The sequence below is a fragment of the Mercenaria mercenaria genome, chromosome 17, assembly GCF_021730395.1.
Source record: "Mercenaria mercenaria strain notata chromosome 17, MADL_Memer_1, whole genome shotgun sequence".
In the NCBI taxonomy this organism is placed as follows: Eukaryota; Metazoa; Mollusca; class Bivalvia; order Venerida; family Veneridae; genus Mercenaria; species Mercenaria mercenaria.
Window position 1 is genome coordinate 37939662 of NC_069377.1, and position 20356 is coordinate 37960017.

A 20356-nucleotide genomic window follows, 5' to 3' on the forward strand; every position below is an offset into this window, starting at 1 on the left:
ATGCTGTGTGTTATTTTTTAAAAGAGATATTTACTCCAAAAATTTTAGTCCCCATAGCATTTTTGGAAATAGGATAGACAACTCCTGAATGACTATCTCATCAAATTTGCTGATATAAAAATAAACTTAGGTATTTTCCCGGGATACCCTCATTAAAGTCTGTTTCTTCATTTCATTCAGACATGGAATGTAAACAAATACAGGAACAACTTAACAGTACAAGGACATCAAACAACCTTTTTATTTTCCTTCAGGACAGGTACACATGTTAGGTCATACTTGTAGTTAATAAACCAAAATGTAAAACAATTATTTGGCTCATCAAAGAAAAGAAGACTAATAACTTCACAATATTTTATTACCTCCCTTCATTATATTTATCATCTACATTCTACATATTTTTTATGGAATTACCTCCCTTTATCTCAAATAAGCTTTCTTATATTACAATTTAATCAGTCAATATTTTTACCTTAATTATCAGACAAATAAAGTTATATTTTTTTAATCCATGGTAAGATTAAAAGCATAAATTATATTAAAGAATACCATAAAAGCATTTATCACACATGAATGCAAGGTATACACAACAAATAATTTTGAGCCTTGTTGCCAATGACAATGTTGAAAAATATTAAAGCTCAGATGGCATAACAGTGAGATAAAATCTTTTTAAGTTAAGTTAAGTTAATAATTCCCATAATAACTTGTTACTACAAAAAATTAAAGTATGTTGTTATTCCCATTTCTGTCCAACATACCTCAAGAAGTAAATACTACAAAGACTGTATATCAAATTTTTGAAAATAAAATTCCACCAACATATTTTGTTCTTATTTCTTTTATCTTGATTATGTAGTGTACTTATCTGGAATGGTGAGATATTTTGAAATGTATATTTCTTTATTCTCCTGGATGGAAAAAAATATATAAACAAAACAACCATTTATACCAACCAAACTGTAAAATACTCAAGTTTCTTTGATGTTAGTAATAATATGTTGAGACATGAAAACAACATAAAATATCAACATAAAATATCAACATAAAATATAACTAAAAAATTGTGGAACATCATTTGTAGATTAGATTAGACTGTATTATACAAATGTTTATATGGAAATATGTGACATCTCTGGTTAAATAGAATATTAGTTAACTTATGGTAAAATGTTGAACTGCTTTAAAATTAATCTACAAGTGATGAATGAGTTCATCTTACCATAACTTTGACATTTAATGTATTATTAAGAAAACTATAACATACAAGAAATGACTCACAGACAGTATAAGTTGCTGAATAACTGGGTCAATCTCCACCACAATTACTATGAAACTTAAAAAGTCCAATTAAATGTTTTTATTTAAATTAGATTGATCACATTTTAACATTTCTATGAATGCAATTGTTAAATGCTAGCTTCTTACATGTATGCAATAATGGAAATAAAAAATTATTTAACAATATATGTATACAGTCTTGTCATGAACACATTCTGTACAGATGATAATACATAGAAAAGTCAACATATTTATTATATGGGTCCATCTCAGTTTACAGCTGGTACATGAATGTCTCGCAATGCAGCACAGTTGGGGTAAATTCCATTTCACATGACAACACACTTGTAGCACTTCTGGAAATACAAATGTAAAACTTTATTACATAAAGAGAATAAAACATGATAGTTTTTAAAACAATTATAACATCATTTTAGACATTTGAAGATATTCTAATCTTAGAAATATATTATAAGCAGCAAGTCAGGTAACTCTACAAATTGACATTTTGTCTAATTTCAACTTGTCTAAGGAATTACCTGTTTTAAGCAGCAAGATTGTGTTGCCACTTGGCTTGCTGCTTTATTTAAATTTTACATATACTTAGATTCACTAAATGACAAGTTATTTAATAGGACTGTCTGAAAAGATTGCATATTTTATAACATTCAATGTACATATTCAATAAAATGGTGAAAACAATAGACAGATAAATCTGATGATGTTCACCTATGATCTCACCTAAAAGCTCCAACAACAACCTACAACCTCTCAGACTGATTAGTATATCATGTAATAATGATAAACTACCTAAAGTGTTTTATATAGCATGCAATGAACTTGAGAACTGCCAAAACTTCACCTTATGTGTAATATATGTTCACTTTTTCCCTTGCTGAAAGTGTTGTATTTCTTAAAGCATTTGAAATAATAGATATTATAAGTACAGTGCAACCTCTGTAGAGCAATACCCTGTGGGATATACAAATATTTTAGTTATTTTGAGGTAGTTGTTCTGGAGAAGTAAATTTGATAGTTATATTTCAGCTTAGGGAAATTCTCATGATATTGTTATAGAGAGGTTTTTGCTTCAGAGTGAGCTACTCTGGAGAGGTTGTACTGTGAAAATTGCTTCCAACTTCATCTCCTTCAACTGAGCTAAATGAAGAAAAACAACAAAAGATTTTCCAAATTTAGAACTTGCTTGTTTACAATTTGACATTTAATGTTAGGCAACTATGCAGACATATTTTTATGTGACACAATGCCGCCTTTAACTATCTTATTCCAATGAACAAATTGTCAGTCTTGGCAAAATCATGTGAAAAAAAGATCACAGTAAAAAAAATTAATCCTAATCATTTTATATATATTGCAAAATCAGCTTTACAGAACTCATAAGTGACAAAAAATTAAATTCAAATATTGCCTTTGTGATGTGCAGCACTGGTCATGTCTTTTTATCACAATAGTTTACCTTATTTATATCTGTTACTTTTATCATAACTTTTATATCCCTTCTGCACTAACCATTGTCTTCAAGTTCTGAAATATTATAAAACATTAATTCACACACATTCTAGGAAATCAACATAAAATCAGTGTCAAAGCATTTGAATATAATTGTTTTAATTATCTTAATACAAAGATACAAATGTACTTCATGTTTTTGCTGACTGACACAATATACTGAAATTTGTAATTCAATATTTATTATCAAAGTACATGTTCATTCTATTTTTGAAATGTTGACATTACAAAGCTATCGCACATTTATTACTAAACCATATCTATTATCATTATTTTGAATGGAGATATGTACTTTGTAAATTGAGGGATACACAAAGTTACAGGAAAGAAATGTTTATGTCAGGCTGACAAAAGTCCAGAGGGTTCACATCTTGTCAGGAATGTCAGTCTTATAGCTGTCTTGTACAGTTATTTCAGAAGCAAGAATGTAGCCATACAGCATATAAATGCTTTGAAACCTTTGTTTAACATACAAAAACATAATACCCCCTGCATTTTTCATAATGGTAACATCTTCTTGGACTGCCACAGGGTTAGACAGGTCGAACAACTGTACATGTACATACTCAAACTTTTCCCTACCAAAACTGAAAACGAAAATTATACAACATTTTTTCCCTTTATTTTTGTACAAAAGATGACCTATGCATTTAATACAGACTTTTTACATTTATTAATCTAAATATATTAAAATTAATAAAATATTTAATAACTCATTGTATGATTAAAATTATAATCATTAATAAACTATATCAAACATGAACCTGAAGTGTTCTAATTTATAAAGCTGCAATTAATATTGAAAAAAAAATGCACCTATTGTATACAATGTATATTAAAAAAAGTATCATGAACCTGATTATAAAACAGCCTCAGTTCAAATGTAATAACACATGACTGTCAGAAAATCAATGTATGTTGTACTTTAATGATATAATTATCATGAATGCCATCAATAAACTTCAGATATAACAAACTATACCGCTATGTCAGCCTCTTTCTTGTTATTTCTACAGCTTCCAAAGACAGACTGCAACTGCATGTATCAGACACTGTAAGTAAAATATACAAATAATCATTACACAAGAGAATTTTTCATGTTAAATAAAGGGAGTTAATTAAATGCAATCTGAGAATTTTTGCTAAACATAAAGGGAAGTAATTATCAATAAAATGAATGAAGAAAAATGCATATATAAGGGAGGTTATTTAGAAAAAAAAAAACTTCAAATGTCAGTATAATGATAGTTGACATTGACAATGACCTATATCAAGTATGCACAACATAAGAAACAGCAAGCACTTGAAAAATGCATTATATTTCCTTGCAATATCAAGAATATTTGACTGTATGTAAGGGTTCTCTACATGCTATTATACTGAAGAAAAAAACTTTAGTCTAAATATAGCTTAGATCTATTTATATCTTCAAAAAAGGAAAGTCCCAAATTTCCACAGCTATTCACAGGCTGAAAATGTTAGGTACTAATATCAGCAAAGAGGTTGATATCTATACTTTTTAATAACTACCGTCAAAGGTAGGGAAAAACTTACTGGAAAGGCATAAACTTCTGATCTAGTTATTTCAATACATTTTCAGCTCATTTGCATATAAGAAGAAATTTACAGAATTCCCCCTGTTTCTCTTCATTTTCAAAAAAATCTGCAAGATGGATATAAACCAATACATTCTCCTATGTGTCAGCTATCAGATATATATTTCAACAAAAACTGTCAACTTACCTTGTTGTTTTTAAGAAGACAAAATTCCAGCAACTTTCGCTTCCCCGCAAAACTGTACCGGTGCACACATAAAAAAATCTCAACTGTGATTTTCAAAATAATACAGTCAGACCACAATTTTTTCCCTTGAAAAAAAAAATGCTCTAGGTAAATGCCTACATATATGCTGAATGATCTTAAAATAAGACTTCATAGATGAATAATATATTACTTAATCACTTTGGAAAGAAAACTACAAATCACTGGCGAAAATCTAGTTTTCATCTTCAAATAAAAAACATATGTAGACACGACACATGAAATTTACATTTTCTTTGGATTGATATGCACTAGGATAAACATGAAACAAATAAATCATCAAACAGGAAATGCAAAGATAAAAGAGCGCAGCTTCATTTAAGCCCTCATCCAGTAGTATTATGTTAATTCTGATATAAAATCACTATAATATGGCCAAGCTAAAATAAACACAGTTGGGGACAATGAGGTTATGGAACACATTACGGAACATATTCAGGGAAAACACTGGAATGATCAGAGGCCAAAATACAACGAAGCTACTTTTTGGGATTACCCTCAATAACATGTATCGGTTTTTAGGGGAGACCGGGGCACCTTAGGGGAAAAATTATATATATATATGTTTTATATTTTCTAAAACATCTTGAATTAACTTTCTGTAATTGTCATAATATTTTAAAGTACAATGCTTCATGTACATGAGGGGTAGTCAATGGTCATGTTTTGTACTATCGTTTTTGAAATATGCATCTTAGATGACTAATACTAAAGTGTCCCATTGTACCCCGAAACCGGGGCACCACGGGACACATCATGGCAACCATGGGACGGTGACAGAAATAAACAAATCTATAAACTCTATTTCATCTGAACTGCAATGATAACATTTGCGTGAATATCCAACATCAAGAAAAAGACTTATCAAATGCCATTTAATTACAATGACAGATCTACCTTTAACTTGAAATAAACTGCTCAAAAAGTGTAAAAAGACACACTCAATTTAAATATAAACACATCTATGATGATTACTTCATCTTGAACTGCAATGACAATTCTAAAAGATCAACATCAAGACAGCACAGATCAAATATCATTTTCTTACAATGACATACCTACCTTTTTCCTGTAACAACATTTATGCCTTAGGTATAAAACAATACAACAGTATATATAATTATATTTATTAACTTCTCAACGTAAAGTATAAACTGACTTCTCATAACTGATTTATCCAGTAATGGCATGTCAACAATATAAAAATATGCCTTTACACAGAAATAGTGAGTTAGGTCGAGGTCAACCTCAGCTATTTTTCAGCTTTTACAGTGCCTGTTTTATTGCTTGGTTGAGGCAATTTCATTACAATGCCATCATATTCCATCTCATCAGTGTCCGTGTTGTCTGGTATAATGAACACTGAAGCCATATTTTTCCTGGGTTGACATTTCAAGAAAACTCATAGGTCAATTTTTTTCTGCATTTGTATGCACTTATTAACCAGTGCAATAACTTGTGGTTTTCTTCCAGCTGTACTTAACACTGTCCCATGTTGCCCAATTGCATGTGTCTTATCGTACCCAAACCCCACCACTCATACATTTTTAGAAAATTATTAAGGTTATCTGCTTCACTGGGATTAAACATCTTGTGAAATTATCAATAAATAATGATATGGAAAGATTTCAGAGAGTTCACTGCAGAGCTTAACGGGACAATATTTGGAATTAAATTGTTCTAGTTTTTTACTCAGAGTAGTGAAAAAATGAAAATAAAACTCTGTTGAAGTTTTATTTTAAATCCTTCCGCTTCAAACTTCATATAAAAACTAAAAAACAGCTTGAGAAAGGCAAGTTTTATAGCAATTCAGATAGATTCGTTTATTTTCCAGAAAAAATGTTACATCTGATGTCCCATGGTGCCTGTGTCTCATGGAGCCCCGGTCTCTCATATTTCATTTTTGTTTACTAACATCTAAAGATTTTCTTAACAAGTTTCAAGCCGCCAAACTGATTCTAAGAATCTTTGTTTTTGTTGTAGCCAAGAAATGACTTTACTCCTTTCAATCATATAAAAAAATCATTTTTACTAAAGCATTCACCACACTTTAATTAACGAAGAACTTTTTATACAAAAGATCATATATTTGGAAGAAAGTAGGGCTTAGGAAATCTGATTCTATCTAGTGTGTATTGCACTAGGAAGAAATCTGATTTGCTAATCGCTCTTTATATCTACAAATTATATATATTCCATTTCTGTATTTTTGTTTATCAATTTATTTTTCAACTACACAAGATGATTTAGTTGTAAACTAATGATACAATTAACCTGACGTATTCATCTGATAGATAGACTCGTTCCACGTATGCATCTTCGTAAAGCTGTAGCGTAGTTGATACCCTTTGTTTACTGTGCTCACTCTATAATGACAGCTTACATTAAGGAAATTGTTTTGCGAATAAAATATGGGGTACGGTATGGATTTTCCATCTATATTTGTTGTGAGTGAAGTCTCTTCTGTGGAAATATCTGCAAACTACAAGAATATATAAAGTTTTACCCTCTTTACACAAGAGTAACAACCTGGTTATAGAAAATTAATTTGTACGTGAAAACTTTGTAAAACGGTTGAACTTTTTTAAACATATCTCTGTTGCTTGATAAATGACCTCATAAAAATGCCACTATTTCCTAATAGGCTTTCTTGACTCTTATTCTTTTTCCGTTTCAAATTACTGACCAGTGACCAATTAAGGCTCTCCTCAAATCAATATGCAGTTATAATGTATTCTTTCTCTATGCCTCGACATGTAAAATAAAAAAGTTGTCGCTGAGTTGTCTCGCATTTTTTTCCAAATAATTTATCAAAGCTCATTATTTCGACTTGAAATTTTTCAAAAAGGATCTTTTAATTATTCTTTCAAATTGTAAACTGTTGTGCTGTCAACTACGTACATATCAAAAACATGTAATATCTACCTGAAGCTTTTAATTTAATTCCAGAATCTAAAACATGTGTGCGTTTTGTAATAAAGTTTAGCAGAGAAATCTGCCTCGCATCCCTTTAGAATGAAATAAAGATGTGTCGGTGTTGGACTAACTCGCAATAATTATAACTTTTATATGTCACCTGCTAGGTAAAATCTAGTACAACCATTAATTGACGGTTAAGGTTTTGTATATAACAGGGTAACTGGGCGCAATATCAACTGGAATCCATTAATTGGGCAACATATTAAATTTTCATAAAACTTTTAAGTCTAAACCGTTTTGTTGTTTGATTCGACTCTGTTTTAACGTTGAACGAAAGTTTGAGTGTCAGTAAAGTAACAAGTGCCAAAACAAAGTATTTATTACAAGCTAAGAAGTACGATCTTTTTTCTTAATACTAACAGCTCTATAATAAAAGAAATAGTCAAACATCATTAAAATTATAAATTAAGACTGAACTTACTCAGTAACAAGAGGGTCATGATGATCCTAAATCGCTCACCTGAGTAATATAGGCTACATGTTTCAAATGTCAAACTGATGCTAAATTATAAGAAAGTAGGTCAGCAGGTCACAGTCATGGTCACTGAAATTCAGTTTTAAGATCGGTGTGCAAAACGGTATATGTCATTCATATTTCAAGGCTGTAACCTAAAAAAAAAGAAAGTAGGTCAGTAGGTTAAGGTCACAGTCAAGTGACCCATAATTACTTGGGGTCATAAGGTAAGTATAATTAAACCGTCTAGAAAATATGATCAGATAATTTTAAGTACATTTCTCTATATAACTAATAAAAAAAACTAAGTGACCCTCTGGGGCCTCTTTTCACCCGGGGGTATAATTTGAACAATCTTGTTAGAGAGCAACTAGGCAATGCTACATACCAAATATCAAAAGCCAAGGCCTTGAACTTTAAGTCAAGAAAATTATTTAAAGTTATTTTCCTATATAAGTTTTTGTTAAACTTGGGGTCTCCAGGGCATGGCCTCTTTTTACCCCAGAGGAATAATTTGAACAATCTTGAAAGAGGACCACAAGGTAATGCAACATACTTAATATCAATAGCTTAGGCCATGCTGTATCAGACAAGAAGATTTTTAAAAAATCCATATAAGTCTATGTAAAATTTTGGACCCTCTTTTCACCTCAGGGGTATAATTTGAACAATCTTGATAGAGGATTACTAGGCAATGCAACATACCTAAGTCTTGTGGTGGTTTTAGACAAGATGATTTTTATTGTTTTTCCAATAAAAGTCTATGTAAAACTTGGTACCACCGGGGCGTGAACTCTTCACCCAAGGGGTATCATTTGAACGATTGTGACAGAAGACCACAAGGCAATGCTACATACAAATATCAAAGACCTAGATCTTATAGTTTCAGGCAAGAAGTTTTTTTCTTATATAAGTCTATGTAAAACTTGGGACCACCGGGGTCGGGCCTCCTTTCACACCAGGGGCATAATTTAAACGAAGATTTTAAAAGTATTCCCTATATAAGCCAAAGTAAATCATGTGACCCCAGGACGGGGACATTTTTGACCCTAGCGGGATAATTTGAATAATCTTGGTAGAAAACCCTAGATGATGCTACATACCAAAATAAAAGCCCTATGACCTGTGATTTTGGACAGACTTTTTTTAAAGTTTTTCCTTTCGGTTGCCATGTAACTCAATTTTTTGAACAAGTTTGAAAGGGGTTCACCCAAGGATCATACCTGTAAAGTTCGGTGTAATTTTGCGTAATGGTTTTCAAGAAGAAGATTTTTTTAGAAAGTGTTGACAGACGCACGACGCACAACACACGGCGCACACTGAGCGGTCACAAAAGCTCATCCAGCTAAAAACGTTACCTAAAATTATGAGGTAGTTTAGAAAAAAAATAATTATTAGTGAAATTGTTCGCTTAAGTAACTAAGCAACATTGTGAAATATCAGAAGAAAAGCATATAAAAAGGCGTAAAGACTAGACAAACGAACCGAAAGGAAGGCTGTACGTTCATCAGGGACATCGTAGTAGGTTATTTGTATCTTCACGTATTCGTTACTATTGGCCCGAATTTTATATGTTGTAGATGAGTCTTTCTGATACATTCCAGAAGGAAAATACGGACTTTGAATGTAGCCGCAAGTATAAGTACAGTCCTGTTTTCGTTTACAAGCAGGACAATCTGAAAAAAAGAAGATTTTTATGTGAACTGATCTTTGCTAAAATGTATCTGTGTATATTTTTGGTCTAAAATAAAATTCTATGAATAAAACAGATATGGATCTCTAAAATGGATATCATGACGAAGTCGTGTTCTTAAATGCGATATGAAAACGTTTATTTATGAAACAATCGCTTTTAATAATTGTATAGTAGGTGTGTCTGTTTTACTGATGAATGTGATTTGTGATATCGCAAAAAAACAAACTTAGTTTCAATTCTGTTTAATATAAGTACTGTTTAAAGAAAAAAAACTTTATTTTTCAAAATCAATAACCGAGCTCTGCACTAAGCAGTAGGATTATTAATGTTAATGTTTGCGATAAAGAAATCGACATTAACAACATTGAGAAATACTACTCTACCGGATTTTGTAATTTTGATTGCAAACCCTCTGAAGGGCATCGTTTGATTTGCATAACAGGACTTAATTCGAATGAACAGCTGATTCCCTTTCTCTGAAATAATTCTGCTCTGGCGATAATATTGCTGATCCTTCTTTGATGCTATTTCTTCTTTCTTGACATGCTTTTCATTCTGACCAAAGTCTAATCTATCGTAGCACAGTAATCCACTTTTCTGCAATACAACAAAAGTGCCAATTAGTATATTTCAGGACAATTGTCAGCTGGATCGAAATAAAGGTAAATAAATGTTACCAAGTGGTATGACATTAATATGTAACCCACATCTATTTTGTTTTTCAAGCAATCGTTATTACACTCCTCGCTATGAATTAGACCGCATCGATAGCCTAGTGGTAGAGCGCCCGCTTCGATCGCGGGATGTCGTGTGTTTGATCCTCGGCCGCGTCATACAAAAGACGTAAAAAATGGTACTAATAGCTTCCTCGTTTGGCACTCAGTATTAAGAGGATAGTGTTAGGACTGGTCAGCCCGGTGTCAGTATAATGTGACCAGGTGGGGTTTCGTGTCACATGACGTCTACGGCGTGAGTCAGCAGTATAAAGTTGGGCATTGTGCTCACTGCTACAAGTAGACACCGTCGTTTATATGACTGTAAAAATGTTAAAAAAAAAACGTTTAACCCGAACAAACGCACGCACGCACGCACGCACGCACGCACACGCGCGCGCGCGCGCCATGACTTTGATATTCGATACCATGTCTTTATGTTCTGCGCAGTATGAGAAAATGGCCGTTCTAGAATTGTCCTTGAGCGTTTTAAGAATTCCAATATGTCCGGCAACCAAACAAGAATTATACTGGACGATTCTAGAATCTCGCATGGGATATTTAAGTTGAAACTGTGAAATTTAAGAGGGAACAAAATAATAGAAGTATTTAATGGTAAAGACTAGGATGACAGAACAGATGAACAGACAAGTATACGGAAAGAATACTGAGCTTGACCATATAGTACTACAAGATCAAAATAAAATGAACTTTTTAAATTCACAATGTAAATTTAGAAAACTGAAAATGAATTTGAAAGATATTTGTGTTATACAAAAAATAAATTTTAAGAAAACAACCGATCGGGTATTGCAATGGCAATACAGAGGTCCCCTACCGGTAAAATAACAATTTTACTCGACCTTCAATAGTGACATTGACCTTAGACCGATAACCAAGGGTCATCTGCGCGATACATAGTCTAATCAAGGGGATCATGACTGTGTAGAACTAGGAAATCATTTGATGCAATTAAAAGTAATAAAACAGATTTCTTTTTTACTTGACTTTGAACAGTGACCTTGATCTTAAACCAACAAGCATAGATCATGCGTTGACAGATTGTCTAATCATGGGGACGTTTGTGTGTAGCACGAAGATAATCCGTTGATGTACATGAATGTTAAGGAGCAGAACAAAATTTAATTCACCTCCAATATTGACATTGACCTTTGACCTAAAAACATTAGTCATGTACACGCATAATTTACATCTTGCTCTTTATTCTCAACCAAGTTTTATTAACCTAGCTTGAATACGTTTTAAGTTATTGCAGGAAGAAGATTTGCGGACGGACGGACTGAAGAATGGCCGGTGGGATGGACGTATGGACGACATTCCTATAGACCCCTCCGGTGTTCCATCGGTAGGGGAAGCATTATTATACTTGATTTAATGATGTTTGTCCTTTGACCTACAAGCATAAGTCATGTAAATGCATAATCTACATATCGCCCTCTATTCACATACCGTGTTTTATGAACCTGGCTTCAATACATTTTGAGTTATCGCAAGATCCATATTTGCGACGGACGATCATATTTATATGGGTACTTATGTGGCTTCTCTTTTGTACTTTCTATTGTTCTGTTAGCAACGTAAACTCTTACGAAATGAATTACATAAAAGAATAATATGCAAATGTAAGCTCGGAATGACGGTTTACCGCCGGTAGGGGACTAATAATTTCACTCTATAGTGACTTAAGATTTAACATTAAACTTTCTTCAAACGTATGAACGAGATATTTTACGCCACTCTTGTTCTCAAGAAAGATGATTTTTTTATGATGACAGATCATGTTATGCAACTTACATATTTGTATTTTCTTTCTTTTTTAATACAGACTTCAATCTCAAAAGTGGATGTTGTCAATGACACATCAAGGTATGTAACTTACATATTTCTACTTTATCAACATATATTTCTATCAAACGGTATTATTGAAAGTGTCACATATATAGGCTTCAATAACAGAAGCTTTATTTTTCCTTCTTCCCCTCTGTGTAATTTTTGGCTAATTCCAGTAACGATAACAAAAAATGTGATTTAATCTTGTTAAAGACTTCCTGAAATATTGTTTCTTATAACTAATGTCATAGATTTCAGTATAGTCAATCTAAAATTCAACATGAATCATATAATCTACCTAACAGGAGCTAATTGGTCTGAAAGCAGTTTAATATATGTTAATCAACACAGAAGGTAAATTAAATGTTTTTCTGTAAGTCGGTCTATCCAATGCTAGGACAAACCTCCTGAGATGTATCTATATTACATCAAACAATCATTACACAATCCACTGAGTTTAAACAACACACATCTCTATCAAAGTTTGTCCGAATCATTTACCTATAAATCTGGCTGTTGTCGGATAACTGAGAAAACAGAAACAGGGACCGATGTTCAATTAGCAATTTATAGTAATTACTGACTTGTTAGATAGTATTCTCCAATGTCCGTATTACAATTTAAGAATTGCAACTTTAAAACGAAATTTATCAAATAACGTGCCCTGTAACCATAGTAAACAAGAGCTGTCTCCGTAGGATGACACATGCCCCCGATGGCACTTTGAATGAATAGTTATGGCCGATGTTAAGAGTTTAGGACCTTTGACCTACGGAGCTGGGTCTTGCGCGCGACACATTGTCTTACTGTGTCACACATTCATGCATAGTTATTTTAAAATCCATGCATGAATGACAAAGATATGGACCGGACATGCCCATCAATGCACTATTATGAAAAATGATCTTTAACGTCTAAGTGTGACCTTGACCTTTGAGCTACGGACCTGGGTCTTGCGTGTGACACGTCGTCTTACTGTGGTACACATTCATGCCAAGTTATTTGAAAATCCATCCATCGATGACAAAGATATGGACCGGACACGCCCATCAATGCACTATCCTTTAACGTCTAAGTGTGACATTGAGCTTTGAGCTACGGACCTGGGTCTTGCGCACTGCACGTCGTCTTACTGTGGTACACATTCATGCCAAGTTATTTGAAAATCCATCTATCGATGACAAAGATATGGACCGGACACGCCCCTCAATGCACTATCCTTTAACGTCTAAGTGTGACCTTTACCTTTGAGCTACGAACCTGGGTCTTGCGCACTGCACGTCGTCTTACTGTGGTACACATTCATGCCAAGTTATTTGAAAATCCATCCATCGATGACAAAGATATGGACCGGACACGCCCATCAATGCACTATCCTTTAACGTCTAAGTGTGACCTTGACCTTTGAGCTACAGACCTGGGTCTTGCGCACTGCACGTCGTCTTACTGTGGTACACATTCATGCCAAGTTATTTGAAAATCCATCCATCGATGACAAAGATATGGACCGGACACGAAAATTCTGGACGGACCGACAGACTGACAGACCGACAGACAGACAGACGGTTCAAAAACTATATGCCTCCCTTCGGGGACATAAAAATGTTTATTATGTTTCATATTCCATAATATCGGAAGATTATGTCATTATTTGGATTTGTAACACATATTAACCAGAGATCAAATATATGTTATTTATATTCTGTTACTCAATATAACTATCTGGTTTTCTTACAGAACAATGTCCAGTTGGTCTTAGTATCCAGATCTGGATATGCGGAAATTCTGTCCGATAAAAACCCATTTTTGAACACCTTTAATTCATCAAGCAATACATTTATTGTTGGAGGACATACAGCTTTCCATGACACAAAATAAACATTTCAAGTATATGGTCGCATTTTCTTATCTAAAATTTTGATTAAAATGGAGCTTTATGATTGATAACCCGAAGCTGATTTTATCTATGTATTTACGGTTTGTTTTAAACAAATCTTAAAACATTTTTGTCACAGCTTTTGTTGTTCTTTGTAAACAGGCGGGAAAAAAGATGTTTAACCCGAACACACACACACACATATAATATGCCAATGTCCGATAATACTACGATAAACAATACATATTTTTGATATGAAAACGTGCATGTGTTTATGTTACTCACGCTGATATCTACGGTTGGAAAAAAGACGTCAAGAACATCGAAATTGAGGGCGACTGCGTCAGCCACACGTACATTCCATGTGTATTCAATATGGTCTCCATAGTAATATGGGTACTTTGGTGACGTTATAATTGTCTCGGATGAAATGTTTTGACGAAAAGGAAGTTCTGAAATAAAAAGTACAATCAACAATAGTGAACAATCATTAAGAAGAAAATATAAGCACGCATGCAACTATGTTATCTAATAGATATGAAGCACGTAGTAGGCGTTTATTACTATTGTATACCATATCCTCATATAACAGTTTCTGTACCTTAAGGATGTATGAGCGTTTTGTTTTTGCTAACAAAATCTGTGCCAAAAATTAATGCTAAATAATCAAAATAACTTATTTTGTCTCGCATTTGCCTTTAATTGTTGCAAGATGATTAATTGAGTATAAGTATCAACTAAAGTAGACAGGGTTTGGTTCTGATAATTTTCTGACTAATATATACAATAATAACCTACATATAGAATATAACTTTTTACATAGCATTTTTAACATAGGAAGTATGAGTTAAAACAATAAGAACTAAAACATAAATATTTTTATCTGTTCTAAATAAATCTCTTGAATATAGATGCATGGTTTCGCCAGCATTTGCACTATTCTATCCGTTTTGAAGCATTTTTGTGTGTCATTAAAACAGCAAAATATTTTCAAAATATGAAGCGCAGATTTTGTTTTTCATTTTCCATAGATTTAAATATATTTTTCCTATGAAAATAAAGTAAGTTGGGTAATTTTGTCAGCATGTAAAATTTTATAGATTTGTTAGTGACAATTACGCTTATATACTTCTGATATCACCTTGCATTCATAGTAACCGGTAAGACCTGAAATCCGTATAACATTAAGTTGAATCTTATATGTTGAATAAACTAAAGAACGATTTTCAATCAATTTTACATTATTTCAGAAGTGCTAGAAAATGACCTACAAAACAAAAAAGAGTTCGGTGACCTGTGTCTTTCTGCTCTTGATTGTCTTAGAAACTAATGTTCTTCAAGCTCACAGTGTATGGAAAAGAATGGTACAAAAACAAGAGCTGTCGGAGGACAGCAACGCTCGACTATAAAACAGCCTTGTCAACTGAATAAATATAAAAATCGGAAAAGGGGCATAGTTTTATAAAATTACAAAATAGGGTGATGGAACTTGTACAGTGGCATATCCACTCATGACAGTGGACAAGTATGTGAAGTTTCCATCCATTTACTTTAGTGGGTGTTGAGATACCAGCTTACATATAAAATCTTGATAAAAATCTGCTAAGTAGTAAAATGGACATAGTTTTATAAAAATGCTAAGTCGATTTATGGAACCTGTACACAGCTTATAAGATCATGAAAGTAAACAGGTATATGAAGTTTCAATCCATTCCCGTTAGTGGGTACTGAGATAGCAGCTTACATACAAAACCTTAACCAAAAACTGCCAAGTCCGAAAAGAGGCACAATTTTCTGAAAAAAAGCTTAACAGAGTTATTGAATCTAAGCACTGTAAGTCAGTTTATCACTGTGAATAAGAGTGTGAAGTTTCAATCATTTCCCACGAGTTGTTATTGAGATATCAGCTTACATACACAAACTTAACTCATTCGAGACACTGGTGCCGCCGCAAGTGTGAGTCCAACAGTTCTAACTACTCTTTAATAATCGAGCTAAAAACGAGCCTACATCCTTAAATATTTACAAACTGATCTACTTACACATTGACATAACAAACATGAGACAATATTACAATCAGGATAAAATCAACTGACACCAATTAAACTGTACTACTGCAAATTTTATTTCAACTGAATGACAAAAAAATACAACAAAACATAGAAATGTATTAATTAAAAACTTACCCTTAACGCATAATTTGTACGAAAATGATACATTCCTCATTTCCATAAATGAATGAAATGGAGGCAAAGGCTGGCCTATAAAAAGTCTACACACTGTTTTTGTAGTGTTATATTGAAACGCATTACAAAATGATGTCCTTCTACACTTCTGCAAACAAGTGCGGTAATAAGCTGCCAATCCTCTCTTTTGAAATTCTTCGCTTGGTATATACCTTTCTGTAAGGGTTTGCCACCCAATATCTTGGGTACTTGCACAGTTACGTTCCACTAAAAATATAGAATTTAACAAGTCATAGAACTGACCTCTTTCAATCTACATATTATACAAGATGCTCGTATATTGCATTAAAAGTATTTGTTTCTTTGTTTGTTTCGAGTTTAACGCCGTTTTTCAATAGTATTTAAGTTATATAACGGCGGGTAATTAACCTAATCGGCGTTATTGGATCCTGTACCAGTATAAACCTGTTCTCTGCAAGTAACTGTCAACTTCTCCTTGCGAATCAGAGGAGGAGGACAAATGATTTCAGGCACAATGTCTTTATAAAATTGCCAGGAGTAAAGGAAAACATACGCCCCGCCCGGATATTGAACTTACAACCCCACGATCCGTAACTCTAGGCTCTACCTATTGAGATAAGCGAGCAGGCCATAAAATAGTGTAAGAATAATCAAACTAGTGAATACTGCACTTGTTTTAATGATATATTACGTTTTAAGACTTTTTCAACTAAGCAATTTATCTTTCAAACATCTTGAAAGAAAAGTCATTTTCTGAAATTAGTTACAACCGATCATCTGCTTAGTAGAAGTTAATATCTGTAAACTGGTTAAGCATTGAATGCACTTGCCAAATGTGTTCCGCTTAAATGCCCCTTCGGAAGTAAGCACAGGAAGCTAGTATGATATCAAGACTAGATTGTCATATGAATGGCTTGCTTTCTAACTTATTAAATAATTAAACAAACAATAAACTCTGAGAAAAAATCTGTTTAAAACATTGAACGTACCCAAACAACATAATAGCAAGAGGAAATGAATTGAGGAACACCCCTCACGCCGTCCTAGCACCTGCTTTCGTGAAATTGTATTACAGCGCTATTAAATTTTCTCCATTATCTCAAAAGAAACTGTGAGTCTAATTACAGGAAGACTTATTCAGCCACAACACAGTACTTAAAGACTTTTTTAAAAGATGATAAGGCCTACACATATTTCAGACGTTAACATTTAACGATTTCAAAATCTAAAATTGTACTTTTAGCAAGAGTATTTGGCTACCTCGTCACAATGATTTCTTGAATCAATTCGACCATACCCTTATATTAAACTAATAATAGCAAAGAATTCATCCGTTATTGAAACAAAAACGTTAATGGGATAAAATGGATTAGTTTTGGTGGTATTGACAGGTAAAATCCGAAGTGAACTCGTGTGGAATCTTTCTACTGCATGGGTTTAGTTACGGATTGTTCATTTATCTATAGTATATGTTGATCTTTACTACACATTGTGAGATAACAAAGTTACTATATCAAGAATCGACGTATTTAAAGGTTGGTTGGTTACTAAATTAGATAGGAGTACAGTTGTATTAGTCCACAAATGAGAAAGAAATGGTATCTTGAACTCAGTGTACCGAGCTACTAAAACATATTTTACATAAATACGAGTACGTTATTCAGTAGATTACCATTCCGTTTGCATACAATAAATTCTGTTTTAAGGCAAGAGTTTTCTTCGCTTGGAATCTCCAGTCCAATTATTCCGGCCAGAAAAGGTTTTGAAAACCAAAACGTCTCAGTAAAATTGTATTCTGCTCCGTCAGATATGTAGAAAACCTGGAACGTTCACGTGCAAATGTTAGACTTAATTCATACTTCATATCAAAACTAAGGTTAAACATATACATGTTTACTTGATTTAGTAAGTCAGCAAGTAGATATGCTTGAACAATTTTTTTTTATTGACAAATCAATATTTTGGCATAAAACTTCTTGTCTTAACAGGTATAAATCGTTGTTACTAATAAGGAACTTTCATGGACGTAGTGCATATAATCGTCTTTCAATATAGATTAACAAGAGTGCTAGACTGTAACAATATATGCCCGTCGTGTAAATTTTACAGTAAAACATACTCTGTATATTCGTTTGGTAGACAATAAGCCCAACCAGTGACATATCCAATTCTAACAACCAGGTTTAAAAGTTTCAAGAATAAGCTATTTATGGTTGCACCTTAGGGAAGTAAGTCCACAAGAAATATCTTGTTTTTCCTAAGTCCGAAAAACTCTTTATTAGGTAGAGATACTTAAAATAACCTAAAATTTGAAAGAAGCATCTATGTTGTACCACAGAAAACTTGTTTTGGTTTTTCTATACGGTCAGTTATAAAAATGTTACAATATAAGCTACTTATAGTGACAAAAAAAGAGACGCAAGGTCACACAAAAATCCTTACAAGAGAACGACAGGTTAAAATAATTGGGTGTAACATGCATGCTGTACCACAGAAAAGTGGCATCGATTTTTTCCTACGTCCAGTAATAAAAAAAGAAACAACATAAGCTATCTGAAATAACAACAAAGGGGAGTAGTTCTAAAACTAGGGACCTGGTTCATGCGCATGAAATCCATCCTTGATTGATAACATTTGTGCCAAGTAACATCAATATCCCTCCATGCATGAAAAAGAAAATTCTCTGGACATAGTCATTCTTGTATCTGATCTTTGGCCTGTACGTGTGACTTTGACCTTAGACATAGGGATCTGGCTCTTGCGCATGACACTCCGTCACAAACAATGTAGTTGCAAATTTTCCTGGAAAAGCCCCGTATTTTTGTACACGTGATTCAACGCCATCTTATTACTTATGATAGGATAAAGAACGCAATAGCGAATGGAAGCTTTCAATACTTAAAGACAAAGCTTAATTTACTGATGCAATTCTATAATTTTCGAGCGCAAAGCAGACGAGTTGTTTGCATTATCATCTTATCTCGAACTTCCTAAAGTCAAATTAACCTACCTTTGGTCCAGAACTGTCATTGTAATAGGCCATATTATCATAGTTAAAGCCATACAGTACTTTAAAGCTACGTATGAACTTTAAATTTCCATCGTTCTGTAACCATCCCTGTATGATGACACCTTCGACCAGCATGGGAAGCAACAAATTAACCTGGAGTAAATAATGAAAGAAAATCAAATCCTACTTCTCTAGTTTGTTCCTCTAAAATTTCTTACGATTCGTTTCGCGTATCTCCGCCGACAAGCTAATTGTCGAGATTAGCAGATTAATACAGCGTTTGCCTTCAAAATCTGTTTATATCCCAGTCACAGGAACGCTACGAACTTCGAGCGGTATGTATTCAGTCGAATTTAAGCAAACTCGTAAGGCGGCTCATACGACCGTCGTACGAAGTTTTTGATCTTGTAGAGGACTCGAGTACTCGGTGAAAATATTTCACCAAGCTCCCGAGTTCGTAGAGATTTTCGAAGTCAGCCAGCTTGAAAGAGACCCGTACGGGAACCGCACGGCCCCGGAAGACCTCATGCGGGCATCGCATCATGTCCGTGCGGATTTGGAAAACTGCGTGGCACGACTTTCGAAGGGGAATATTACGGTCAACGTTCTACGTCCGTACGATATTAAAGACACCTGAGATGTCCGCACAGGGCTCGCAGGACGTTACGATCTCCTTACGGGCTCCGCACGACTTCCTTGGTGATTCAATGTGGTATAAAAACACAGTACCAACGGACACCGTACAAACCCTGGCGAGCTCCGCACTTGTTTGCTATGTACGTACGGATACCATACAAATGCATACTCTAAAGTTTGTACGGGGGCGCCGCGTAGTTACAGAGACCACAAGGATTCTAAAAATGGTGTATTCGTACAATTTTTTAAAACGCTACGGTTTTGCGACCGAAATATCAATAACGGCGTATTTTAAGTGAAGT

At 33.6% G+C, this 20356-nt stretch overlaps 2 protein-coding genes across 3 annotated transcripts in view; both read right to left on the bottom strand.

The window, feature by feature from the left end:
• Positions 1-20356, bottom strand: part of LOC123534117 (uncharacterized) — a 310888-nt gene continuing 290532 nt past the window's right edge. Inside the window, exons 1-5 of one of the 2 annotated variants that reach the window (XR_008368005.1) lie at positions 4555-4844; positions 3794-3863; positions 3298-3398; positions 2759-2826; positions 322-1637 (exon numbers count right to left, since the gene is read on the bottom strand). The gene's annotated coding sequence lies outside the window, so the exon portion shown is untranslated. Of the gene's footprint in view, positions 1638-2758; positions 2827-3297; positions 3399-3793; positions 3864-4554; positions 4845-20356 lie in introns of those variants that run through there. The other variant, XR_008368006.1, reaches the window with a different exon arrangement.
• Positions 6717-20356, bottom strand: part of LOC128550049 (uncharacterized) — a 28114-nt gene continuing 14474 nt past the window's right edge. The window contains exons 5-11 of the mRNA XM_053527980.1: positions 19419-19571; positions 18081-18228; positions 16388-16654; positions 14487-14653; positions 10145-10358; positions 9551-9741; positions 6717-7114 (exon numbers count right to left, since the gene is read on the bottom strand). Coding sequence (XP_053383955.1) covers positions 6902-7114; positions 9551-9741; positions 10145-10358; positions 14487-14653; positions 16388-16654; positions 18081-18228; positions 19419-19571 — 1353 coding nt within the window. The 3' untranslated portion in view covers positions 6717-6901. The remainder of the gene's footprint in view (positions 7115-9550; positions 9742-10144; positions 10359-14486; positions 14654-16387; positions 16655-18080; positions 18229-19418; positions 19572-20356) is intronic.